The 27,958-nt window shown below is 38.8% G+C and overlaps 4 protein-coding genes across 4 annotated transcripts in view; 2 read left to right on the top strand and 2 right to left on the bottom strand.

Moving 5' to 3' along the window:
• The window catches only part of cact (NF-kappa-B inhibitor cactus), a 29,795-nt gene extending 19,328 nt beyond the window's left edge, over window positions 1-10,467 (top strand). Inside the window, exons 3-5 of the mRNA XM_034971025.2 lie at window positions 2,309-2,397; window positions 3,852-4,061; window positions 4,307-10,467. Of these exons, the coding sequence (XP_034826916.1) occupies window positions 2,309-2,397; window positions 3,852-4,061; window positions 4,307-4,381 (374 nt within the window). The 3' untranslated portion in view covers window positions 4,382-10,467. The remainder of the gene's footprint in view (window positions 1-2,308; window positions 2,398-3,851; window positions 4,062-4,306) is intronic.
• Window positions 9,801-12,511, bottom strand: LOC138402678 (uncharacterized). The gene has a single exon (XM_069500304.1). It carries the CDS (start codon window positions 12,354-12,356, stop codon window positions 10,812-10,814), a length of 1,545 nt encoding a protein of 514 aa, XP_069356405.1. The 5' UTR covers window positions 12,357-12,511; the 3' UTR covers window positions 9,801-10,811.
• A 575-nt stretch (window positions 12,512-13,086) lies between these two features.
• LOC117984395 (sphingosine-1-phosphate phosphatase 2-like) lies at window positions 13,087-22,804 on the bottom strand. The gene is made up of 4 exons (XM_034971022.2): window positions 22,162-22,804; window positions 19,280-19,530; window positions 17,583-17,755; window positions 13,087-16,539 (listed from the first exon to the last, which is right to left on the bottom strand). The coding sequence occupies exons 1-4, from the start codon at window positions 22,562-22,564 to the stop codon at window positions 16,122-16,124; spliced, it is 1,245 nt and encodes a 414-aa protein (XP_034826913.1). The 5' UTR covers window positions 22,565-22,804; the 3' UTR covers window positions 13,087-16,121.
• Window positions 22,805-23,709: 905 nt separating this feature from the next.
• Window positions 23,710-27,958, top strand: part of mv (lysosomal-trafficking regulator mauve) — a 96,186-nt gene continuing 91,937 nt past the window's right edge. Inside the window, exon 1 of the mRNA XM_069500343.1 lies at window positions 23,710-23,899. The gene's annotated coding sequence lies outside the window, so the exon portion shown is untranslated. The remainder of the gene's footprint in view (window positions 23,900-27,958) is intronic.

The raw sequence follows: 27,958 nt of genomic DNA, 5'->3' as shown, positions 1-27,958 counted from the left end.
TCTGCCTTCAGCATAAGTTTTCCAGTAAATAAACCCATCGCTGTAACTGGCGTTATCTATCAATTTCTATGAATGTCATGATACAGGGTTTACACTTTACACTCGTCGAGGCTCGGGAAAAGCCTGTAATGTTTTCAAAATATATGCATCATAGAAATGTCCGACGCAGAAATGTTTGCAGCGGAATTTATGACAAACGTTGTATTTTTCCGGTGCGAAATAACATAAGTCACCAGAATTTAAATGTGTCGTTTATAAATATTTACGAACTGAAATAGGCCAGAATGTCTGAGCGGCGTGTGCCAATGGCTAAACTTGAAAAAACGACGCTCGTATACTGTTTATTTTAGCCACGTTCGAAATAGTTTTGGACTACTTCCAACGACTAGTACTATCGGTGCTGGATAGCAACGTGCGATGACGAAAATGTCTGTTGTGACGATTGAACCCAGTTTTTATACTAGACCTGAATGTACTAACTACTAGACTGCCTAGATACATATGCAGCTGCCATGACATTCAAATTGTCATCCAGTAGCAAGTCTATCTATTGAAAATATTAACTGATGCTTACGACTAAATAAAACTTATACTAAAAACTCTGGTAATGTCATGATGTCGAAATAAAATGTACTGCTTTCTAAATGGAGGAAAAGGGAATTAGTATTCACAGCTATTTCCTAAATTGTTACCCTTTTGCCCGTTTATAAAGTCCAAAATCTTAGGAAAATTATATAATTTGTATCCTTTTAGCTTAATTAAAATTTTCTCAATATGCCATTTCAAAAGTTTCCATATGTATGCTTAGTTAGTTTCCAATTAATGTTTAAAATAAATGCGATTGGTTCAAGCTCTTCCTCAACATCAAAGGTCTGTTGACATCGATTTACCGGCCCGGCCGCTATAAAATCTTGTTTTTTGTCGATAGCATTAAATCATACATCTCTTCCGCATTATTTTTTTGTGTATGTGTACAGTTACTTCACTTCCTTATCGTGTGGGTTCATTTCTGCCATTATCACAAAGGCTTTAAAGATTTTAATCATATTTATTATGATAATAATAAGAAGTGGTATTTCATTCCTCTTTGTTAATTTTGACTTTAGTATAAATATACTTAACCGTACTTATTATCTTTAAACTTATAATATAATATTTTGAACGTGCATTAGAAAGTCAGCATACAAAATAACAATCTACTTAAGTACTTTAATTTTTATTAAGTACAAGCTTAGCAAAAAATGCTGGCCTCTTTAATAGATTCCATCCACTCTCTTTTAAATTTTAAGATATACATATAAGTAGGTGTGTCGTGAAAACCTGCTTTGTTCAGTGTTTTTTTTTTGCTAGAGCTTGATGAATAGTTTGATTTTCCTCAAGCTCGGAGCCATGCGGTCGGCGTGGATTTATCACGCATGGATTTACGCAATCATTTATAGGACCTCCCTCATCATTCTTTATTTGACCCGAAAAATTTGCTTTTGACGCTTTACAAGTGTTTACTCATAACTACCCACATGTTACCCACACGGCTTAAAGAAAATTCTTAGCATGATTTTGATCAAACTTCATTGAATTCTTGAAAGGCCGGCAATGCATTAGTGATTCTCCTGGTACTGCAAATGTCCATGGGCGGCAGTAATCACTTAACATCAGCCAGCCACCATGATCCGAACAAACATCCAAACAAACGTTCCTCGGAGTGTTTGGGACAATGCGCAGAGAAACTTTAAGCTTTTATAAAATAGCGAAGGTCTGGGATGCGCTGGCTCTTAGTCCATAATGCCATTTAGCTAGGCACCTTCTACCTGGTGATGGTACGTTCTAAACACGCTTCACATTTTATAGACCTCCTTCCATCCTCCATTCACGCGAGTCTGCAGTCTCATACTATTACATAAAATAATTATACAATTTGTTTGTTGTGGCTTGACAGTTGACAACCAACCACAACTTTCACTGCGATAAGTATTACTGCTGCAAAACGAGTAGCTTACGTATATTTTTTTGTACAATTTGCAAGATCTCAATTGTTAAGTAGGTATTTCAAGTTGTTATTATTCTGGTCACGCTACCATATTGCCTAGTGTAGTTTTCCGTCTAGCTACCAGTCTGCACAAGGGTCGATTGTATACAATATTTACTTGACTGTCAATAGGGAAATATTTCTTTATCCTGGAATTTTTATTCGGAATTCGGGGAACATTTTTCTTCATATGGGTACCGTTATTCTTGCCTCCGTCTCTCACGCCAAACGGAAATGAGGAACCTAAATTGTTATTAACGTTAAAAAAAATATTTGTTGCAGGTCAATCGTGTGTTCATTTGGCAGCGTCGGCGGGAAGAGTAGAGTTACTGCAGATGCTGGTGTTCTACGGAGGCGACATTAATGCTAGGGTAAGTCGCAGTACTGTATTTTTTAAGTGAACTACCCTCAATTAAGACCGCAAGATTGCAATGGGCTAGACACGCACAACCAACCAAGTTTAGTGATGATGACAAACCAAGTTGCGTGATAACTCAATACTCATGAGGCATTAAGGGAAGTTGGTATAAATGCCTACCGAGTATACAATGAGCCTCGGGTTTTTTGTTTACTCAATCTTATGTTCATTGGGTACTTATATAAGACAACAATTAATTTCCATCTTTTCCGTAAAACTTAATGATATATTTTCATTGGAGTAGGTACGATGTTACTCCTATACACGTTGCTAGCGCATGATGAAATGTAAAACTATCTCAACCGGGAAAGTGAATACGAAACCTCTTAGTTCGATAGTCTGAAACCAGATTGGTCATTTAAGCAACTTTACTCACAGTCATAATGAAAAATAAGCATGAGTTACTACAACTAGGGTCAGCATTGCTTATATATCTTTATGATGTACACGCTACTGAGTACATATAAACCTAAAACTGATATTCAAAGGGGTCTTAATAGATATACAAAATTGTACATCTAATAGTTTCTGAGTTATGAAGGGAGGTCGAAAGTAGTTTGAAATGTGTGTTTTGTCTTATTAGAACTTGGCTGGACACACTAACGTGTGTCTTGATAAGCCACCAAGTCGGCTAGCGTTAGATGTTAGCAATTGATATGTCTGTAGTACATTGCGGGAAACCCATCTGTTATCAGCTGATAACGCACAGATAACAGTATCATGCTGGGTATTTTCGTTCACCTCGGCACATCCAAATCGCGACCTCGTGCCGTGTTCGCGAAGGCTGGTGAAGTAGGCGCACCTGTCGGTATTACCCAAGGGTTTTGCGGAGGCCACATACAGAAAAACCCCTGTTTTCCTTCTGCAAATTACCTAATCTATAACGTTCTTATGAATTGAGTTAAAAAACTGTAACAAGAACTGAGTTTTTGATTTTCCTCAGCCAGCACACCAATAAAGCCGAACAAAGTCGAAAAACGTTGATTGGTATGACAAATAATTGACAGACAGACTATAAAGGCTCCTTTATTTTTCGGAAGGTACGGAAGTAATGAACCAGGGATAAACCTCCCTCCGGTTACATGGGCCTAATCGCGAGAGGGCGCCCGTTCGGTACTTGCTCTTGGCGTTTTCCCGGGGCGCTGTCTTGACTCCCTTTATCTCTCTTTGTCTCTTATGCTCACTCTCCTATTGTATGGATTGTGAGCCCTCGGGAGCACGATACTAGCTACAGATACTAGATACTAACTACAGTTGAGATAGCCGTTGCTGCTCCTGTGATACCGACCAGGCGCCTGGCACCTGTACGTTCCGAGCCTCTTCGCCTGTCGAACTCTAATAAACCGGCTATCAGTAAGGATTTCTCAATGATTGTATTGGTTGTTCATATTCGCGTATGGTTTGCAGGAGGGCCTGGCGGGCTGGACGCCGCTGCACGTGGCGGCGCGGCGCGGCGACGTGGCGCTGGCGCGGTTCCTGCTGGAGCGCTGCGGCGGCGTGGCGCGGGACGCGCGCGACTACGCGGGCCGCACGCCGCGCCGCCTGGCCGGCAAGAACCGCGCGGCGCAGCTGTTTGCCAACGTTGACGACTCCGATGAGAGCGACAGCGAGGATGAGGTGCGTATCACAACATTATGTTGTCGACATCCAATCATCTCGCACGAACGTTTGATTTGATGATAGATATTAAATTTAATTAAATCATGCTTTATAAAAAAGAGTGTTCTACTTTTATCACAAATTTAAAAAAAAAAATATAATTGCACGCATTTAATTTACTTTAAACGCGGGTTAAATGAAACTTTTCTATTCACAAAACTTATTATGGACTACAGTTAATTGATATTTTTCTTTCTTTGCAGTATGACAGTGACAGCGATACCGAAACCCTGTTCGAGAAAATAAGACAGAGCATCAATCCGATCAACGTGGCCTGAGTAACGTACACCATTCCCTTCTCTTCTGCAACACTATAGGAGCTGCATCAACGCAGTACTACTTACCACCTATATCACTACCGAAAATGGCGTGCACAGGATTTGAAGCCAGGGTAGACCAGTTCGTAGGTCACCAATTTACTGGCAGGTCATGAAAAATGAGCATTGAGCTATTTCAATTAGGGTAAGCAGTGTTTATATGCCTCTATGACGTGCACGCCACTGAGACTACCAACTACGCAGGTATTTTTAAAATATATTGCGACAATGTACTCGACTACCTTTTGAGACGAAAATGTAGGCAACGGTTCGACGGGGCCTTTACAGTACCTACGGGCCGTTTCGATATGGAGAATACTAGAAACTAGACCTACCTATTATTAATTGATGAATACTCGACCAAAAATTAATTATTTAAATTAATTCATGCCCCTCCTTGGCGAATCCTTTAGCGTTTGGAATGTTTTTAGTAGTCAAAAATGAAGAACATAAGACCAGTTAGAGATTTTGAATAGATGGAGAATATAGGCTTAAAATATTTTAATTAATAATAATTTAACAATTTGAAAAATGTGTTTATTTACAATACAATATTACGAGGAACTCACAAACCCTTATTAGCGTTAGTAAGTTATTAACACAATTAAATGCGAGCCACTTTACATAAGTGCTCTGCAATTGCAATTTAGTTGTCAGCTTACAATCTGTCTGTTCGACACCCACGCCTCGCTTTCAAAAAACGTTTTCAACAAAACAGATTTGTTGCCTTACATAACAATATTTCTGAAATTTTGAGTCACGGAAATTCCTTAAAATGTATTAATTATGTTCTGCATATTCTGTGGGATATAACGTAAGAGTAAATTAAACAAAAAATTTAAGTTAATTAAACAAATAAAAATTAAGTGAAGGATTAAAGGTTATCTGTTATGTTAGAGGGAAAAATATTTTCCCGAACTTGGAATTTTCTAATACGTCATTTATGAATTCCTCGTCTGTGTTGTAATTTTTCCAAAACCTACAGTCAATTTTTTCACATGTATTGGTCATTATCAAAAATAATACGGCCTTAAAGCACTTAAAGTAGACTTTAAGCCTTGAGGTACGCAACTGCTACACTATCGCGCGTTATGTTATCTAGTTTTCTACCTTGAGGTATAAAAAAAAGTTTTTTTTACTATACCCAAAAGTTAGGTACTGTAGGTTTTCCTTTTACAAAATACCCACCACAGTTAAAAACCGTAATTTTACCGCAGTATAGTAATTGCGTTGTTTGTTTGTTTTAATCAGGATTATTACGCATTGCGCGGTTTTTTGTTAGCTTTAGGGAATCCCATTCAGGGAAGAAGCAGTAATTGTTAATTAATTTGTACTTAATTGGCCAAAATCAGATTTTTAATCATGCATTTTTTTAAAGAATTTTAAGGAAAATATTACCAAAGCCGGTTTTTATTTGGATTGTTTGAAGGCAGTTTTTTATGCTATTTTTCCTTAGTAGTAGTAGTAAATTTAATTTTTTTGAGCTTTAGATTCTCCATCTATCTTATGTATCTTTAATTCTCTCTACCTATTATCCTCGGTTTCGCCCGCGTTTCAGCTGTATCTCTGTGCTCTTAAGTGCCCGTTGACAATTCCAACGGGCATACATTGAAAATTTTAAGTTCAACTAAAAAATGTGGCACACTGACATGATGTTTATGACAGTAGAATTTTTTAGCACATTGTGTCCTGAACAATCTAGAAATAAAAAGTCTTAAGCTTGGTCAAACAGAAAATATTCCCACAATGAGGTGCGGGACACGAATTTCCAATTATGATTTATTTTCTCTTCTATTTGTGATCAGTCCCTGGACTGTAAAGAGATTGGAGGTTCGTAAATGTTCACAGTTTAAGCTTTGCACATCCAGCGATGTGACACTAATTATGAGTATGTTATATTTGTTTTACCACGTGTCGGCGTCGCAACCGACGCGGGAATGAATCGCTTCCCGCATCCTGCGAGGGATATACCTCGTTTGACTAAAGCTTTAACAAAACCAGCACCTCGATTGCGGGAAACCTGCATCAATCATTATTACAATCGCAATACGGTATTTGACAACTAGACAAATCAGTAACTTTTTATCAAACGTCAAAACATGCACGTTTATATTCTATGAAATGCTGGAATGTGACGTTACATCATAATGACGTACTTTTTTAGTTTAATCGATAATTTAAAATTGTTACTACACTTAAAACTAACAAAGGCCATGGATTTTACATATTTTGGAAAACCCTCTATTTAATAATCACTGAGAAATACTTTATTTTTGATGTAGTCAAATACCCAATTGTTGTTACTGACTGAATTTTTGGTATTCTTGTTGCAATAAGTGAGCGAGCTTCAACCAATCAGAGGTGACTGCGATCGTGACATTGTAGATGTCATTGTACCGCAATGGAGGTGCTGGAATCGTATCCATGACGTGTATGGGTGTTCGATGTCGAGCCAAAACTGTTGATATGTGTAATTGTTTCTACATACGGGAATGTCTTCCTAAATATAAATATATTTATATGTATTTAGATGATGCTAATTCTGTTGTAAACTAAACTTTAATAAGGCCTTCCTTTTACAATGGTGATCATTTGATAAGCAAACTAAATGAAACTGAACTGACAAGTCTAAAACAGTGCTGTTTTCCACAACAGTCATAACAAAGCACTGCTTTTAAATTTTGACAGTTTAGTTTAAAGATGTATGTACATCTGAAACACACAGCACGCGGCATGCATAGGACGGAACTTGGCCTGACGCACTCCATGCGTCTCGATTATCATTTAATTACATCTGAGTTATGTTATATACATACAGATTTTGTTCACAAAGGATGTCTGTTAGTTCAGTTTACGACTGAATTAGATCATATACTGAGTTCTATTTTATATATTTTATTGTACTTATTTATTATTATTATTAGATATTATATTTAAAGTTTTGTTATATAAAAGTTTGACTCTGTCTCAAAAAGAGAAATTAAATACATTATGGTGCAAAAACTCGAAAGTTAAAGTAATTATTATTCTCATTTTATGCAAAACATCCCAATGTGAAATAAATAGACGTAAGGCATAAGATAAAATCCTACTCTATAAGATTATGATTTTAACAATCTTTATAATCTTAATGACATGGAATGTTTTGTATAAAGATGATCTAAAAATTGGATTATTTTTGATGTGATATTTAAAGAAAATTGATTTCATATTGTTGATTATATTCGGTTTATATATCACATAAATTGTAACTCTATCTCAAAAATTACTTTTCCAATAGTGTTATTTGTATTGTTTTATATTTAATTTAATCTATTATACGCGCCATGAAAGTTTAAACTGCAAAACAAAATTGATTTAAAGGTAGGGGTTCCTAAGTGTGTATGAACACGCTGTGCAGCCTAAGTCTATATACATTTAAAAATCTTGTCTGTATACGAAAGGATCTGGGAACCCACCGCATTATTATCCCAAGAAAGCACCTACCATTATGTAAATAATGCCATTATGTGGATAATGGAAATAGATCACTACCCTTGGCAATTAGAAAATACTATGCAGAGATATACCCACCAAGGCACCACCGTATCCCTACGTTTACATCTGACTTCTGCGGTTTAAAGCGCATTTACACGCGCAATGCAAAAATGCAGTAACCACCCAGTTGGCCAACTTTCGTGACGCGTGCTATATTCACTATACTCCTAGTTGTAAACACGGTCTTGCTCGTACTTTCCCTTGAAAGCGGCAGCTAAGACGACGAACTCTAAGGCTGAGATCTATAGAGCGCGCTTTGACTTTGCTCAGACTTAGACACAAGACACTGTTAGAACGAGACAGCGCTATACCGCTGGCATAAGTCTGTCTCGTTTTAACTGAAACGTAAGTCTAAGCAAAGTCAAAGTGCGCTCTATAGATTCCAACCTAAGATCGCGTATCGCACGATTTCTCAAAATGTACAGAAATATTTGCGCTTGCGATTCTGTGTTACGAAACTTTTGTAAAACTTTTGCGGACGCAATCATTCTATTGGACAACTCTCTGTAATAAATGCACAAACTCGGTACTGTGTGCTTATGGCGCCACCGAAGACCATCGAAGTCATACATTTTATATGAAAGCGGATACGGAGCGGAAAGTCAGATCGGTCACAGCACCAGATTCATGTTCGGTCATAACACGGCAATGTGTTGTGCCTTGGCTAAACATCAAATCAAAATCAAATAATTTATTCAAAATAGGTAATAAATTACTCTTTTCGATTGCCACTTGTTGGATTTGTAAGATATAGTGGTGATAATTTTCACACGAACTTAAAACTAAAGCTACGAGGGTTCCAAACGAGCCCAAGAGCCCACAACGAACTCAGCCGGGTATTGTTTTTACTATCACCACTTAACAAAATCGGTTTCAGCAACATTATAAAGCCAATTACAATGATTGCGATCATCGCGGCATCGGCTCCATCATAAGTTTTGTAAAACAATGACTGGTCACTCATGTAAGCATGTAGAAAAAATTGAAAGCAATTGGGCGGGGCCAGAGTGGCGCGTGTTTGCTAGTTGATATATTCGTTCGCTAACTGACCCCGAATTAAAAAGTGTACAATGGTACCTAACAGGGGTGCTACGGATATTCGCATCCGCATCTGCAAATGCGGAACATTCGCATTAATTCAGACATCCGCATCCGCATGTAAACTTCTAATAATCCGCATTCGCAGATGTCCAAGTATTGGGTTATTCCCGTTGAGTCACACCCCCGTGAGTAACAGTGTGACTCAAGGGGAATTTTTTGGAATTGTTTTTCCGTTGAGTAACACCGCAACAACCCCGATATATACCGGTGTTTTGGCTTAGGGCAAAGCGCTCTTCACGTTCCTTAGAATTGCCTAGGGGGCCTAGGCCAATCGAGATGTGGACTATAACATATACATGAGTGACCAGAGTTAATTTACTAAGTTAGACAAATGTTATGTTTAAAAATAATAGGTGCCCGGTGATTCATGAACCAATTGTTTTTGAAAAAATAGCCTTTCCAATTGCTGCACGACTTACCGGACACTAAAGGTGCGTATCCACTGAAGCCGAGACGAGCGAGATGGAGGGAAGACTAAATAGATCAATATTATCGAGAGATGGAAGAGAGAAAATTACTATCAATAATCTGATTGGTCGAAACACACATGTCTGTGCTCCGCTCCGCTCGTCTCTGCTTCAGTGGAAACGCATCTTAATAATGTTAAGAATCAGCTGGTTAAAGTTTACTGTGTGCAATTCATGCAACTGGACCGCCGCGAAGCGGGTGACGTTGGCGCAAAGCGCATCTTAGGGTCGGCGTACATTGCTTGCATAAATAATTTAAAAAAAATAGTTACTCAGTTGTACAGCGTTATTCGTTATAACTATAGTGTTTCCTAGTCTCTTTTGTAATGTATTGAACTGTATATTTATTGAAGAATGCTAATGGAAATAATTTTATTATAGTAAAATACTCAGTATTTTATGTACGCGTGAATACATTTAGATCTTTAATGTAAAAATAATTTATAGATAAGGTATAAGTTTGAATGTTTTTGTAGACAAATTGTTTGCTTTTGCCCTAATTGTTATATTTAGTGAAATAATTAAACATACTTTTTTTAAGAAACTTCTTTTTATTTTAACTTTACCTTATCTCTGACATTTTTGTGTGAATTGTGTACGCCCACCTTAATGTACGCAACGTCACTCGACATAATAATAATAATACGTAATATGTTGATATATTTAGTTATCATGCATGCAAAATGAGTTCTCACGCGCCATTTTAACTTTGTGTCAACTGCCATGTTAAAAGTACGATTGTAGTCCTTATTTTGAAGGTGAACGGTACTTTTGACACGAACATATGAAGTTAAAATGGCGCGTGAGTTCATTTTGTACGGATTATACGATATAAGTATGTTGTACTCGATTGTAATTCACATAGATCGGCTAAGCTTCTCTAGAATGATTTGTATCGTATATATTTTCGTTTTCAGTTACAATATATCCAATAATTTTATACCATCTTTGATTTTATTCTCCCTGGTTTATGTAGACTCGATATAAAATATTTAAAACAAGCTCATGCTTGGTGGGATTTGGTAAACAATGGTGGCGCTTAAGTTACAACGTGCTTGACTAGAAGATCTCACTTTCTTCGAAGACTGGGTAAACAAAAAGTATCTAGGAGAAAAATAGCCAACTATTTATGAAATCCTACTTCTGATGTCGTACCTTAACACAAACCTAATAAACCTCTAAAATCCTTAGCACAAACCCTTCTTCTTCTTCTTCGCTCTGGGCTGGTTTCCGCACTTAAACGTTTCCGTCTGTTGTGCGTGGATTGCCCCTCCCCGCTGAAGTCTTCACTCCAGCCATCCAAGCTCACTCCAGAAGCCGAGTAGACCGCCCAGGTTGCCGAGGGCTTCATGGAATGAGGTCGGGGAACCCAAATGGCGTTCGCGTTGTTCTGCTACGCCCGTGCACTCTAGGACCACGTGCGTCGGTGTTTCGTCGACCTCCATGCATGCCCTGCACAAAGGACTGTCGGTGACACCTATAACGAAAAGGTGTTTGTTTAGTGGGCTATGCCCTGTTATGAGTCCCACCACCTTTCTAAGTTTACCTCTGTCCAGGCGGAGTAGTTTGTTAGTTTGCCGTTTGTCTATGTTGGGGAAAGCCTCTTTGGCTTGCCTGCAGTCTGTTGTGTTCGCCCATAGTTGGGAATGCTCTTTTTGTGTTAGTTCATGCAACCAGGTTTTATACTCACTGAAGGGTATGGGAACAATAGGTTCTGGCCCGATCACCTTCAATGTCGTAGCCTTTCGTGCTAGTGCATCGGCCGCCTCGTTTCCCTGGTCTCCATCATGTCCTTTGACCCACCTTAGGGTGATGTCGTTTGACATGGCGAGTGTTTCCAGAGTCTTGTGGCAGTCTTGTATGAGTTGTGAGGTCGTCGAGAATCTAGCCAAGGCTTTAAGAGCAGCTTGGCTATCAGAGTTAATGTTAATTTTAAAGTTTGTTACCTGTCGATTGGCCACGGCTATAGCCGCGGTCATAATGCCCACACACTCTGCTTGGAAGACAGAGTTGTCCTTACCGAGTGCGTGACTTATTCTCATGTTTAGTTCTTGGCAGTAGGCTCCAGCTCCTGTGCCCGTTTTCGTTTTGGATCCGTCGGTGTACACTTCTATTGTGTCTTGTGCTGGCTTCGGATCTAAGTTCTTCTCTGAGTTTATCTTGTAGTTTTTGTCTAGTATGTGTTGTTTTTCGGTTCTGTCGCATTTCCACTGCAAACGTGGTTCTTTGTTTATGCTTTGCCCTAGAATTTTAGTGTGCATTGTGTTTTGTTCTTTCCAATGCCCTGAGGTTTTCAGTCTCAGGGCTGCGAGTGTTGCTTCTTCTTTGATGTGTATGTGTAGGGGCGGAATGCCCAATATGACTTCTAACGCTGCTGTTGGTGTGGTACTCATGCAGCCGGTAATGGCGAGGCATGCTTGTCGTTGAAATTTCTGTAGTTCTTGCTGGGCGGTAGTAAGGAGAGTTCTTGGCCACCATACAAGTGCAGCATATGTTAGTGAACATCTTACTACCGATAGGTATAACCATTTCATTATCTTTGGTTTTAGCCCCCATTTTTTCCCTAGCATGCGTTTGCATTGGTTTAGTATTGCTAGTGATTTTTTGGTTTTATCTTCTGTATGCCTTTTCCAGCTAAGTTTGCTGTCCAGTGTCACACCGAGATATTTTACCTCTGCGGACAGTTCAAGGCTTGTGTTAAACAAAGTTGGTGGTTTGGTTAGTTCAATTTTCCTTTTGTTGGTAAACAGTATCATCTCTGTTTTCTTCGGATTTACTGTAAGTTCGTTTTCATTGCACCATCTTTCTATTAAGCGCAAAGCTCGTTGCATGACTTCGTATAATGTGTTTTCTAGCTTGCCACTGATTAGGATGGTGAGATCATCTGCATAACCAATGGTATATCAAACCCTTAAGATAGGCTGTCAATTGAAGCGGAGACATTCAGCAGACCAATCGGATTCCGTTATTCGTCAAGCGAATGGAAAATGAAAAAAAAAAACATCTTATCAGTAGGTATACTGAGCACATCTTCGTTTCAGTGGACAGGCACCCTGAGTCAGTTATGGTTAGCGTCATGCATTTGTAAACAATAGTATAACCACAGGGTTATACTGTTGTTTACAAATGCATGACGTCAGAGCACAGATAATCTATCGGCCAAACATGGCCGACAGTGTTTTCACCTGTCTAAGAAAAATATTTTTTTAAATTAAAGTTTTACGGTTTCTAGGGCGCAAAAAAATATAGTGTTAATTTTTTTGATATAATAGGACAAATATTAACCATTTAAGACCAACTTAAAAAAATTGTCAAGTAGCCTATTCATCATGGCGGCTACAGCTTCGTGCGTTTCGGATACTGGTAGGACAGATAAATGTGAAGTTTATAAACTGAAATTGTCATTTTTCGATTGCTTAATGCTAACACATTTTCAGATTTTTTCTCGCTTGATGTGAAATACCCTATTGCGTGACTGCATCAATTTCTATTTATTACTCAATAAATAACAATATTCTACATACTAAAGCGTATTTCTGTGATTTAACAATTACATTGATGAATTGTTGTAATAAAATTTAATACAAATCAACGAAATATATATAACACACGGAGTGAGAAGTACATACAATATTTTCTGGCGAAACACGCTTGCCCCTGAAGTTTACATACATAGATATATGTACATATTACATACGATATAACAATGTTATAATGTTGTGATGAGATGATATGTAACAACTAACAAGTTTATATATAACGTCTTACGCAGCTAAAAGATGGTAAAGAAAAAAATAGACTTCTATTAATAGAGATGTTTGATTACTAATACCTAGCTACCTACTAATAATTGATTTTTTGTGCATAATTATTGGAATGTACTAATTATTATTAACATTATTAATATTATTCCTGTAGATCCTCACAATAATAAATAATAGTCTTAAGACACGTTGCGTTACAGCTCAAATGTTTTTAAGTAAACTGAACTTTAACTCCACCACGTAATGTACATAATGTATTTTATTTTATTCAGATATTTAACTTAGCCCTTGACTGCAAACTCACGTGGTGGTAAGTGACAATGCAGTCTAAGACGGAAGGGGCATGGCAGTTTTTTAATACACTCATGCCGCTTTGGTTTCTACACGGCATCGTATCGGATCGCTAAATCGCTTGGCTGCACGGCTTTGCCGGTAGGGTTGTAACTATTAACTAGCCACGGCCGAAGCCTCCCACCAGACGAATGTATGTAATATGAGGAACAAATTCAACAAAACAACATGCGCATTGACACCTCCTTTACATTTTGTTTCAAACAAATTAACATAGACCTTGCGTAGTGGAAATAAAGTTCACTTTGACAAAAGACGCGTCAATATGCCTTGAGACATACACATAATCACTACAAGTTACAATCACTAGATATACATAAGGCACTCACATACACCTGTACCCTATCCCCGGAAACTAGTCGCTATAGCACTCTCTTCGTTTCGTAATCACTACCCTTATTATAAATGCGGAAGTGTGTTTGTTTGTTGGTTTGTCCTTTAATCACGTCGCAACGGTGCAATGGATTGACGTGATTTTGTGCATTGGTATATATAAAGTTTCCACGGGATTTTTAAAAACCTAATTCCACGCGGACGAAGTCGCGGGCATTAGCTAGTCCCATATAAATACAGGCTAACATCTCAGTGGGCGTTGACTCTTTTCTAGTCATCAACATGTTTTTAAAAACATTCGAAATTCATTTCGAAAATGTTTTCAAAAAACATTCGTAATTCAATCAGAAAACATTGTTTCGTTTGTGATTCAAAAAGCACCCACTGAGACTTTTGTCTCTATCATTTGTATGGGATAACGTAACAGAGAGAGCGATATACTAACTTTTTTTGGATAGGGTATAGGCGCAACACACGTCAATACATAACACTCCTTTTTTGGGCAGTTCTGTAAAAGTGACCTATCTTTTGCGTACTGCTTGCAAGGATAGTGAACTTGCTAATATAAGTCCCGCAAATTGTCTCGTTAACATCGAAATGACGTCATTTTGACGTCAGCCGAAATAAAAATATACCATCAGCTCGAAACTTCAGTTTAGTGCTGAAGTCACTAAAATGGCGGCCACGCGCATTAGCATTTTGCGGGACTGGAACTGCACCGCTCTTTAACGGTTAGCAAGAGTTTCTTAAATATTAAATAACTGTTTGTGAAGAGCGCACTCTGATTTAGCCTAGACAGAGTTAAAACGAGACAGAGCTATGTCTCTCACATAAATCTGTCTCGTTTTAACTCAATCTTAAGTCTTAGCAAAGTCAAAGTCTGTTCTATAGATGTCAGCCTAAGCATTTAAGATGTTTCTCAATTCGGTGGTTATAATAACAATGACTTATTTTGTGAATAGCACGATGAGGTGAGAGTATGATCTGTACATAAAGAACTAATGGAGAGCTCACTTCCAATACGTACTTGAAGCAAATACCCACTTATCGCTATCCCACTTCGACTAACCAATAAGAGCGAGAGATCGGACCTCAGTGGCATGGTCGGCTGTCGAAGTGGGATAGCAATACGTAGGTTTTGCTTCAAGTAGGTATTACAAGTATGCAATCCAGGTATAATGCGTAAAAAATCACTTCTCACGCGCCATTTTAACTTTGTGTCAAATATCATGTCAAAAGCACGATTTTACTTTATTTGTACTTTTGACATGACAGTTGACCCTAGAGTGACTGGCGCGAGAGAAGTCGTTTTGTACGGACGATATATTATATTATGTTTTCATGGATCTGTAGCTTACAAATTCAAGCATTAAAAAATATGGCGGTTTTATACATAAAATATTTAGGTACATATTTACTATTAATTTCAAACATGAAGTTTGTGCGATGTCCCATATTTTCAACGTACGTGAAGTTAAAACGAAGACGTTACGCAAACTATGAAGTAATCCAGCAAAATAAGTAATCCAATCTGAACATAAGGCGTATGACAGTGCAGTAAATAAAAACAGTATGCTTAGTTGTATGACATTTTACATTTTATCCCAACGTTTGAAGCATTGAAACATTTTAGCATCAAAGTAAAATGGACCGTACATCTAGGTACAGCTAGCGCTCCAAGCGGAGACCTAGCTAAATTATAATCAGTGTTATTGTTTCGATGCTCGAATTCTATCAACGTTTGCAAGATGTGGAATTGATATTGATAAATGTACCTTTTACAGACATGACTTTTGTTTTCTCAGAAATATTTCCTGGTATTAAAACATTTACACCTGTAGGGCGATTTGGTAAAACCAGCATCAATCATTATTACAATCTCAATTGTTATGATTGTATGAATTTGTGCTATGCTTGTTGAAACAACGCCTTGTAGCTAATAGGTGAGCGAGCGTCAACCAATCAGATGTGATTGCGATCGTGACATTGTAGATGTCAATCTACCGCAATAGCGCAGCATGTTTGCCTGGAATACTTGTTTTGCGATCCCTGTAGCAATTTCGACGAAAAGATTTTTGTTTACATACCTATTTTAAAGTTTTAAGTGAAAACACTTAGAAACGGACTCAAACATTCAATTAACAAGGCTCAAATCTCCGTATAGTAAGTGGGTCTATTAATGAAGAGCAACTCGAACACGTTCGGGAATACATACGTCGTGTTGAAACCTATGAGGCCATACGTGAAGTACTTGTAGCTGCATTCGACGATGATTTTGTTCTTATTGTCCAGACTGTTCTCGGAGTTCCTCAGTTCGTTCTTGTCTCGGCCCAGGAGAGCGCACACGAAGGCGTAGGACACGGACTTGGCGATGGCGCGGGTGGCCAGCACGCCGCAGAAGCCGAGGATGGTCCGCAAGAGGGAGGTGCCGAACATTTCGACGGAGGGCCAGATGATGGTGTAGGGCGGGTCGGCGCTGCTGGCCACCATGTGGCCGAGCTGGTAGTTGGTCCAGGCGCCGGTGAGGATCCCCGCGCACACGCTCACTATCATTGTCGTGTCCCCTCTGCAATACAACAGAATATAATGGAATGTATTTTTTTAGATGAAGGACTTTTTCCGCTTTATCGCGATAGTTACTTTCAAGTTCCATCCTTATTTAGGCCGCCAAACAGAACAGCTGTTTTGAGGTCACCGACTATTATTTAGAAGTGTCATACCCTTTCCAGGTTAGCCCTATTTCATCTAAGACGGCATCATCATTTACTATCTAGCAGTTAAGGGCCAACTTGTCAATGAATAATATGTTTGCAGATGTCTTGTAAGAAATGTGAAGCAGGTAACCAGTCGAAAAATTCATCCATCCAATAATTTGACAAAGGGCCGATTATAAAATCACCAAATAAAAGGTAATGTTCAACGGAGGAATGACGTTTTCATGTTTTTCTATTGAAAATCTGCCAAAAGATTCGCCCAATTTTTTTGTGGTCAGCTAATTCTATTGTTATTTATGCACAATATTTGAATCACCCAATTGAATATTTAGGGACAGTTTTGACACCATAAAAGGTACAATAGATAATAAAATTGCGTGATTAATTATAGTTGTTCTCGTGCGTAATTCTTATGAATGATTTAATCACGTATAATGTAACACGGCTGATAAGGCGTCCTGCCTCACGATGATATGCACTTTACTATCGAGTGGTTCGCGAAAGGTTTGCGTGATGCGTCAAGGTGTATGAATAGCGTTAGTGGAAATAAAGTAGTAAGTTAGTGATGTACATAATATTAAGAGTCCCACCTCGCCAACAAACTGGCCCACCAGTTTGGCGAGTTAGAAATGTAAGAGCCCTGTAAAAATTCATAAGAATAAATAATTGTTTCCCGTTAATTCACTTGCGGCTAATAGAGCTGAAGGGTTAGCAATTAGCATCAACATTTAACAGCTACAATGGAACTAAATTTTAGAGTATTCGCATCTTCATCTTAATAATGTAATGTGGACAGATACAGTTTGACAAACAACAATATAACATACAATTTTTGTCCATCTCCTTTACCTTCCACCGTACCTTGTAGAACTTTGATCTGCAGTAAAAGACTGACCTTGTAGGAGTCCATTTGTCGGACTGCGGGTGGTAGACGATGGCCAGGATGGAGATGCTCACCACCAGCAGCGGTGACCAGTGCGACGTGAGCAGGAAGCCGTCCAGCTTGTCCACCGCTGGGATCAGCACCACCAGTAACAACGAGGACAGGAGCAGACCCGCCGCGATGTCCTGAAATGGTTAAAGGACATTGGAATACATACTCGTACATAAACAAATAGTTTATTTTAAGCAACTGTTGCCGCCAGTGACTATTATCTAGATGGGCTGGTTCAATAAGGAAGACACACCCCGTTCAATACAACACACGTATATTATAACCACTGATTAACTAGGCTACAATAAGATTTAGCAAGCCGCCGATCGTTAAGAAAAACGCGAAAGATTATGTTGGGAACCTGAAGTGGCAATGGGCAGGGGCCATAATTCGTAAAACCGATAGACGTTGGGTCCTCAAGGTGCTGTAATGGCGACCTCGTACCGGAAGACACAGCATTGGAAGTCCCGTCACTAGGTGGACGGACGACATCAAATGAATCGCAGGGAGCCGCTGGATTCAGGCGGCGCAAGACCGTGGCGTGTGGACTGTGGAAGTCCCTACAAGACACCTATGTCCAGCAGTGGACGTCTATCGGTTGATGATGATGATGATGATGATACCTATAGTAAGTAAAACTACTGCTTGGTTTCTACATTAGCTGAAACCTGCAGCAGCAGTTCACATAGCAGCAATGGCCGGCTCTTCTCAGTAGAATTTGATTTTCGAACTGTAACTCTAGTCCGCTATTTAGAAATAGTTGATAGTGAAATGATATTTTAGGTGTAGTGTCAGAGGCCGATTAAATGTCGAGAGCCCCCTAGGCTAGATAAACAAAAGATCTTTTGTTTACTATGTGCTACGTGCGGCTAGAGGCTACGCTGCGTGTGATAACGACGCCGCGCCGCCGCGCCGCCGCGCGGTTCCCTTCGTCAAAATGGATGAGATCATAGGATATGCTTAATTCGACACGTATAGTTATCACATATTAATTTAATAGATTTGCATTCATTTAATGTTATTGTAAATGACATAAAACAAACATACTTACCTATTTCTGAATGGTTAATCTCATTGAATACAATTTACAGTAATAACTGTGTTATGTACCTATAATAATAATTCATGATTATCGACGGATTAAAAACAGCATTGTTTAACGAAAATGTTTTATTGCATCCTGATGCCTGAGGTTATTGCAGTTTTGCGCAATTCAGAAATAGCAAGTATTTTAACACCTTTAGTACACATAGGAGATTTGCATTCAAAATGCAAATACAACTAATAATAATCTTTCAAGATTCTCCTGAACATTACCACAGTATAAGGAGACACAGTAGTCTGACACTTTTAATCTCGTGATAAATATGTCCCGGCATTACTATGGAGATCCCGGGACGGTCGTTACCGTTACCGCACGATTGTTCTGTCTAAACGGCTTCGTCGAACCTCGGGTAGGTAATAACATACCTTACTCTGTGGTATTACTGTACCTACCATATACTATACCTATCCATGGTGTACAGAACACTCACCAGAACACTATGCATCCCGAGGTACACCCTGCTGACACATATCAGCGTACACCACGCCACGGCGATGAGCAGCCCCCACTGCATGGGGTACTGGTACCTATCCATGGTGTACAGAACACTCACCAGAACACTATGCATCCCGAGGTACACCCTGCTGACACATATCAGCGTACACCACGCCACGGCGATGAGCAGCCCCCACTGCATGGGGTACTGGTACCTATCCATGGTGTACAGCAACACGGAGAAGGGTATAGACACGCCGACCATGGCGTGCGTCGACGGCATCCCATACTCTATCGCCCATTTCTGCTGCAGCTTCTTGACTGGGTAGCCAGGTCGCGGCCAGCGGATTATGTCTTTGAAGCCTTGACCTAGAACAGATGAAATATTAAGGTTTTTTAGGGTTCCGTACCTCAAAAGGAAAGAGGAACCCTTATAGGATCAGTCTGTCAAGAAACCTACAGGGTACTGTCCCGTTGACCTAGAATCATGAAATTTGGCAGGTAGGTAGGTCTTTTAGCAGACATTAGCGAAAAAATCTGAAAACTGAATTTGTGGTTACATCACACAAAAACAAAAAATTAGTATTTTGAATTTCCGAAGTAAGATAACTATATTAAGTGGGGTATCATATGAAAGGGCTTCGCTTACCTATGCATTCTAAAACAGTTTTTTATTTATTTTTAAGCATTTGTTTTTATTTATTTATTTTTAAGTTTTTGAATTATCGTGCAAAATGTCGAAAAAATACGACAGTAGTACGGAACCCTCGTTGCGCAAGCCTGACTCGCACTTGGCCGGTTTTTTATTTGATGGCCGTATTTAGCGCTTGAATGCGTTTTCATGCCTGCATGAATGACCACCGCCAAAATGCTAAAAGAAATATGAGAAAAAACAGTAAAAGTGCTAATATCGTATATATCGAAAACTAATTTTTTGAGAGTCGTGCTAGCCCTGGCTGGTGGTAAAACGCTAAAAGTACGACTGTACCCTAGCATAGCAAGAAAAAAAATTGAGACCACACACTTTTTTTAATTTTATGCAAGAAAGAAAGAAAAATATGTAATTTTTCATTCTTCCCTTACATAAATTTTCTTAAAGAGTATTAGCCATGTTAAATGACTAACCCTCCAACGCTTTCATCTCCAACTAAGCGTGAAGCTTATGCTAGGAGTAGGTACGACAACACTGCAACAGATGGGGTTTGAACCGTCAACCTTTCGGGAGTCCACTCCTTTAACCGTTGAGTATTGAGGCATTAAGGTTGGGCACAAGCGCGCTCTTGCCTTGGATTCGTGAATAGCGAAAACGACATATTCGTGCTTATCAAAACGGTCGCACAATAGGGCGCGTCCTCATTACTACACTTCTCTAAGATTAGTAGGCCAACTGCCGCTATTGAATCTATAGTAGGGGTATACTTTGAAAGTCTGAATTCTATTGTTGTGCTATTATTAGTTCTCTTGCAGAGATGTGAAATTACTTTCCACTAGTTGGTTTATCTAATGACAAGTCAACTTTTGAGAACAATCTTGTTTGTCTGAGTCTAAAATTGTAGTTACGATGCAGACACTGAAAATGGAACTGAATTGAGATTACACTATGTTAAGTACCTTACCATATTATACCCCTAACCTAGGCCAGCTCTGGGTTAGGGGTATAATAGGGAACCCTCAAGGCTAAATAAAGTGTGGACATCAATGGCAGTAGCATGCAAGTTATCGGGGAATAAAAGCACTGCTTATCATAGTTAGTTGAAATAAGTAGTGTGATGCTTACTATTCACTGTAATCTGTCCACAAATATGTGGCTTCCTACCTAATACCTACCCATCTCCTCCTTGCATCAAATCCTGTGCAAGTGCAACAGGACCAAACCTTTTGAGTTAGTGTATAGATAGTGTAAGTGCTAAAAGAACATGTGAACAAAGTGTATCTCAAATCAAGAAAGACTAATGAGTCAATGGACAATTTCTTAGTATATAAGATAATTAAAAGTTAAAATAAAATTTTAGCGTTTAAACTATCGTGAGTGATTTCCATTATATAAAATATCTGTCACCGGCTGTACTCACGTATTTAATCGACGTAAGCTCGACTAGTTTCGAACCCATCCGGGGTCCTTTTTCAAGGGAGTCAGTTCGCCCATGCGTCACGGTTGAGACTCAGCCATTCGGTGCGCGAACGGTTCAGTCCCCTGGAGGGATCCCGGTTGGGTTCGAAACTAGTCAACTAAATCCATGAGTACAGCCGGTGACAGATATTGTATAAAATAAAATTAGTTATTAGTCATAAATTAAGGTATGATTCCGAACCACGCTGCATGCAGCAGCGCTGCCGCATCAGTGCTGTCACCAGCTGTCACAGTGCTGTCGCTCTGCAGTGAGCCGGCGATGGGTTGACCATGATCATTGACAGATACCAACTTTATCTTTTTATAAGAATTAATATATTTGTATGTATGTTTGTCTTCTGCGTTTGAGCATCATTCATCTTTGACTTGTACTCAGTTTAAATTAAATTAGTAAAAAAAATAAAAAAAAATAAAAACTTTGTAGTTTGTTAACATTTTTTTTAGATACATAGCATTAACAGTCACTTCATTACTGAATGAAAATACATATTATCTCAAATTTTGGCACTCAACAGCAAGTGAACCATGGCCTAGGGGTTAAAGACGCTCTGAGCTCAATACCCAGAGAGATGCAGGTTTGAATCATGCCAGTTCCACAAATTTTTTTCCAAAAAAATTCAAAAATCATTTCTTAGTGGATGTCTATATCATAATAACTATCTGCATGCCAAATCTCTCCAGTAGTTTGAGCTGTGCGTTGATAGATCAATCAGTCAGTCAGTCAGTCAGTCAGTCACCTTTTCCTTTAATATATTTAGATTATTGTGGGCTTTAGTATTCTGCAGATGTTTACAGGTGACCAACTTACACATCAGGGTGAGTAGTTATACTATCTACTTACTGGGTATGTAACTATTAAATTGTCTTACCTATATACATAACAACAGTCCAGACAAGCACGACTCGTCTGCCGACTGCACCGTCGATGTTCCAGAACCAAAAGGGGATGAACGTCGCGTAAAATATCTCATCGCCCAGCGCGGTACCCAACACAAACAGGTAGTACCAGAATCTGTTGCTAATCAGACAAACCACTTCATCCGGGCTCTCGCCAGAGGTATCCGTCTCGCAGGATGACGAAGAGGTCCCGGAAATGTCACTAGGTATCCTCTTATGCTGTCTGATATCGAAGTCTTCGCGGTCATGTCTATCGGAGTATATTATGCTCGCTTCTTCATTTTGGCTAGCCTTCTTGTATATTACTCCGAAGAAATTCTGCACTTTAACCACCAGCAGGGGATCCTTTAAATATTCTATCATATTATCCCACATTTTTATTTATTAAAATAAAATATTATCGAAATGCAAAACACTCTTTGAATATTATCCTATAAATTTGTCATAATTTCGGAACGTCTTACGTTGAGGATATCTTCAAATATATTGATTTAATTTACGTTACAAATTATATAATGTTTTAATCTTGTCCTTGTACACCACTCGAATAGCACATGAAAATATTTAAAATCCTCCACAAACAAACCAAACGTCAAGAAAAATAAGACAAAAATACCTGTGAAAAATACCTACCTACTTTTTTAGGTTAAGCATAGATTAAAAATAAAAATCAGAATATAGCAAATATAGCCTTTGATACACATGCCAGTGAACGGTATTTATATGCTAGGTGCTGGTGCTGGTAAGCTGGCGTGGTACTAGCATATCACTCAAAAAACTAATTTTAGTTAGGTAGAAATTAAATGTTGCAATAAAACTCGCGAGCGAATTAAACCCCTTTGAGAGGAAGTGGGTCGAGACTCGGGAGACTTGCATGCTAGCTAATGCTACAAGCACGCGAAACACATCCTAGGTGTTTGCTAGTAGATCGCACTCTCAACCTCTGGTTTTTGTTTTGCAAGTATTTTTTGTAATCTTTTGCGTCAAGTCCTTACTATAAAAAGTTTCTTCACTAATATTACCGCGAGTTGTATTGTTTTAACAATATTAATTTCTTCATAATTAATATTCACTAGCTGATGCCCGAGACTCCGTCCGCGTGGAATTAGGTTTTTAAACATCCCGTGGGAACTCTTTGATTTTCCGGGATAAAAAGTAGCCTATGTCACTCTCCGTCTTTATCTATTCCCATGCAAAAAATCACGCCAATCCGTTGCACCGTTGCGACGTGATTGAAGGACAAACCAATAAACCAACAAACAAACACACTTTCGCATTTATAATAAGGGTACTGATTTTGTGATCTTTAGCTCGCACGTCACTGGCACGGTACCTACGCAGCCTTTTTAGAAACTGGCATACGAGGCACGAGCATGTGTATCAGGCGCTGACATTCTGCTAGTACCTGGCGACTGGCGTGCTTACCAGCACCTAACGTACCATTCATTGGCGTGTGTATCACGGGCTTAAGCTTCAATGTCAATATCGAATGTCACTTTGACATAATTTGGTTATGTCGATTGTCGATCGAAACTTTTGTTTTGATTTTTAATTGCCCGCAATTTGGATTTAAAAACTAATATTGCATGTGATTTCGCAAAGTTGGTTTCGTTATTGAAAAACAGTGAAAGTTAGGAATCTGTCGACAGAAAAACCTGCTATCATTGTGGAACGCGGACATTTATTTTCATTTAAAATAACTTGGTTCATGTAAGTTTTAAAGTTTCTTGATCTTTGTCTTTTTCTTTAAAATAATTTGTGACCATAAGACTCATAATAGGAAAGTTAAATAGTTTAATGCACTAATATATTCACGTTATATTCCTGTTATAACTGCATAAAATAACAATAACCTTACTACCTACCTTCAAATAGTACCTAATATATTATAATATTTTTATTGTTCTTTATCTAAAATTAAGCCAGATATTGATTTATCTGTCTATAATTTATGACTGACAAAATAGGTAAGTAAATCTAGTGAAATTATATTTATTTTGAAAGTTATCTAGTTATAATTTAAAATATGTATATTCAAAGTTACATAGTCTCAAAGATTTACATGCAAATCTCTGAACTCGTTTAACTTTGACACATCCTACTTACTTTTAGCCTGATCCGTCCAGTAGTTTGAGCTGTACATTGATAGATCAGTCACAGCAGATATTATTTCCATTGAGTAGGTACCTGCCATGTTTAAAAGAAGGTGGTGGACTATACTATTAATATTATACTATTAATTATTATTATTGTAATGTTCTTTAATATTCTTATTAGAGTAGGTATAGGTGAGGAACTGTGTTGTTTTTACTTTTTACTTTTGCATGCCTTCTGCTAGCCAAAACATATAGCTACTGGTTAACTCTGTAAGACCTTATGTAAATTAATGTGTTTCTGCAAAATAAAGAAATTGAATTGAATTGAATTGACTGTGTGGTGGCGCACTCTCGGGAAGGCTTATGTCCAACCATTGATAATAACAAAAATAATTTTCGTCCTGGTTCCTCTCCTCCTTCACCATTCTACTATCGTACCACAAGGCATCGCCAAGGTCTGCACCTGTACATAGTCGAAATTCCACAGATACGTAAAAAGCGATTTGCCTCCTCATTTCTGATTCAAACCGCTGGGATTTGGAACACCCTTCCACCATCAGTTTTCCCCTCCGATTATAATATGGGTACCTTCAAGTCAAGAGTGAATAGGTATCTTCTAGGCAAGCGTGCTTCATCTTAGGCTGCATCGTCACTTGGCAGCAGGTCTGATTGCAGCCAAGCGCTAGTCTATAAATTAAAAAAAAAATATAGTACCTACAATCAAAATAGAGCACAAGCGTTATAAATTGCAAAACAATACACATTTCGCCAACAACTGATAAGCTTTCCAATTAAAATGTTCATTCACTGTAGAACAGTACATCAGAGCCAGTATCATGTTGGTTTATTGATAACGCTGTTAATTAAATAGACCTATCTTTGTTAATTGTTTGTACGTATAAACAACGAGATGCCAGTTTATGTGTGTACGCATCTGTTTTAGTACTTAGGGTAAAAAGTACTTTTATGAGGCTAGCTAGTGTCATAGATTTCCGCATGCCGAATTCCGCTAGATTTATCTTTTACTAACTGATGCCCGCAACTTCGTCTGCGTGGATTTAGGTTTTTAAAAATCCCGTGGGAACTATTTGATTTTTCGGGATAAGAAGTAACCTATATTTCCATGTCCTCCTTCCGTCCGTCCGTCCTTTCAACTATCTCTATTCTCTATGCTAAAAATCAAGTCGATAGGTTGCTTAGTTAGGGCGTGATGGATAGACAAACAAACACAATTTCGCATTTATAATATTAGTATAGATTGATTACTAGCTTATGCCCGCAACTTCGTCTGCGTGGACTCTACAAATTTCAAAATCCTATTTTACCCTCTAAAGGGTTGAATTTTCAAAAATCCTTTCTTACTAGATGACATCTTATCTCTATCTGCATGCCAAATTTCAGTCTGATCCTCCAGTAGTTTGAGCTGTGCGTGGATAGATCAGTCAGTCAGTGAGTCGATTCATTGAGATTAAATTGTTGGTGCTGAACAATCATGCCATTGAGCAAGGTAAGTGCTCGTAAGGTTGGCGCATTTTCGGCAAAAGTCCGTGTCGTTTCTTTCCTTTTGGCTTTACCGTGGTCGGGTAAAAAGGCTTGTCATAAGGAGAGGCATACAAACGTAAGAACTGCAAGAGGGGGTGCATCATGCATGAGCCACGAGAGTCGCATATTTAGTTCTGACAATGCGAGAAACCGCAGCAACATCGGACACCTCGAAAGAATGCGTGAGGAGAGTCAAGCCAGCGCTTGCTTCATCCTTATCATTTCTTTAAGGCGTCAGATGCGGTCGAATCTTGTTGCTGGTGTTACATTATCATGGTCAACCATCGCCGGCGGCGCAGTGACGTCTTCAACGCAGCTTCTAGTTATGGTACAAGGAATTGTAGAAAGTGTTCATTGGTCATTAAGACATCGGGAAGTCGATCGTGTGGGCACGCACCTTTAACTGGTTGGAATTAAGTAGTGAGTGATCTACACTACCTACCGTGCTCAGTAGTGAGCTGGTGATGGGTTGTGGATGATGATAATGAGATGTGCCCTGCCTTTTGCCACTTCAGCTTAGTGGCTCGTTGAGCTGTACCTATCGGTTACTATAGTTCTCCTACGCATCTGGATATTTATGAGATGAGAGAGCCAAGTGCGAGTCAGAATCGCGCACCGAGGGCTCCGTATTATTACAGTCGTATTTTTTTCGACAGTTTTTACGATAAACCAAAAACTATTATTCATACAAATAAATAAAAATCTGTTTCAGAATGTACAAGTAAAGCCCTTTTATATGATAACCCACTTGGTTTAGTTATCTGACTTTGTAAATTGAAAATACTAATATTTGTTCATGAACACATTTTAATTATTTTTTCCATTATGTAACCATAAATTCACGGTTTTCGGATTTATTCCTTTACTTGTGCTATAAGACCTACCTCCATACCAAATTTCATGATTCTATGTAGGCCAACGGGAAGTACCCTATAGGTTTCTATACAGACACAACCGACAGACAGACAGACAACAAAGTGATCCTATTAAGGGTTAGTTTTTTTTTCTTTTGACGTACGGAACCCTAAAAATACGATACTATAATTAGCAAGCAACACCACGCTGTACCACTGTAGTTTGTATCTTAATGGGTGCACAGATAAGATTTATTGGAGTCAGTGTTCACGCGGCGGCGGGTCCAGCCTCCAGCGTCCAGCGCGCACTTCGTAAACATCTTGAAACGGCCCGAAAATAACTTCAATTCGATTACATAAGCAAGCACTAACTTTGGTGTATTCAGTATTAATGTACGGTGCTTTGTAGGGCCAAGTCGGATGTTGATCACTTGAAGTGATAGTGAAAGTAAGTGCGATCTAAGTATAAGTATCTAGTGGCGATCAGGTTGTTCAAGTGATGCAAGTTGCTTGCTTTGACTTGGATCCCGAATTATTTTTATTTACTAAACTCTTCTTCTTTCTTCTTTGTCCTCGCCTTATCCCGTTACGCGGGGTCGGCTTTTTTTATCATGCGGCGCCATGTAGTTCGCGTGTTCGCGGCTTCGTCGTTGAGGCCGAGGCGTTTCATGTCCCTTTGGACATTTGTCATCCAGGTAGTTGGTGGTCTTCCCCTACCCCTCTTTCTTGTAGCCATGGAAAGGCACTTTTTCACCACATAATCGTCGGGCCTACGCATTACGTGTCCGTACCATCTGAGCCTTGATTCCGATATTTTGTCGGTTATGGGTGCAACTTTAAAGCTTCCTCTTATATATTCATTTTACTAAACTGAAAATTAAAATAGGTAGAACGAAAGAAATATAAAGAACAACGTTTATTTTTTGAATTATGCCACACATAAGATAGTAACACTCACAATCACAATAGGATTTTTGCAAGTGTTCAAAAGTTTTTGATTCAAAGTTGTTATTACCACGTTATTAGATACCATTTTTTGTTAACTAGTTAAAGGGGTTCATACCATGAACCCGTCGCACTTCATACGGAATTTTTAAAACCCAAATCCACGCGGACGAAATCCGCTGGCATCAGCTATTAGTATAATATTTTTAGAATAACTATTAGTGCAAAATTAGGCGTTTGTAAGTTGCGAGCAAGACCTATGGTGTGGGATATTTATAGTACGCGACAGGTTGAAGTGGCAATCGGGGAGGGAACGCCCCGCACACCAGCAC

This window comes from Maniola hyperantus, chromosome 8 (genome assembly GCF_902806685.2).
Source record: "Maniola hyperantus chromosome 8, iAphHyp1.2, whole genome shotgun sequence".
Taxonomy (NCBI): domain Eukaryota; kingdom Metazoa; phylum Arthropoda; class Insecta; order Lepidoptera; family Nymphalidae; genus Maniola; species Maniola hyperantus.
The sequence above is the reverse complement of the archived record's forward strand: the minus strand, read 5'-3'. Positions and strand labels throughout refer to the sequence as shown.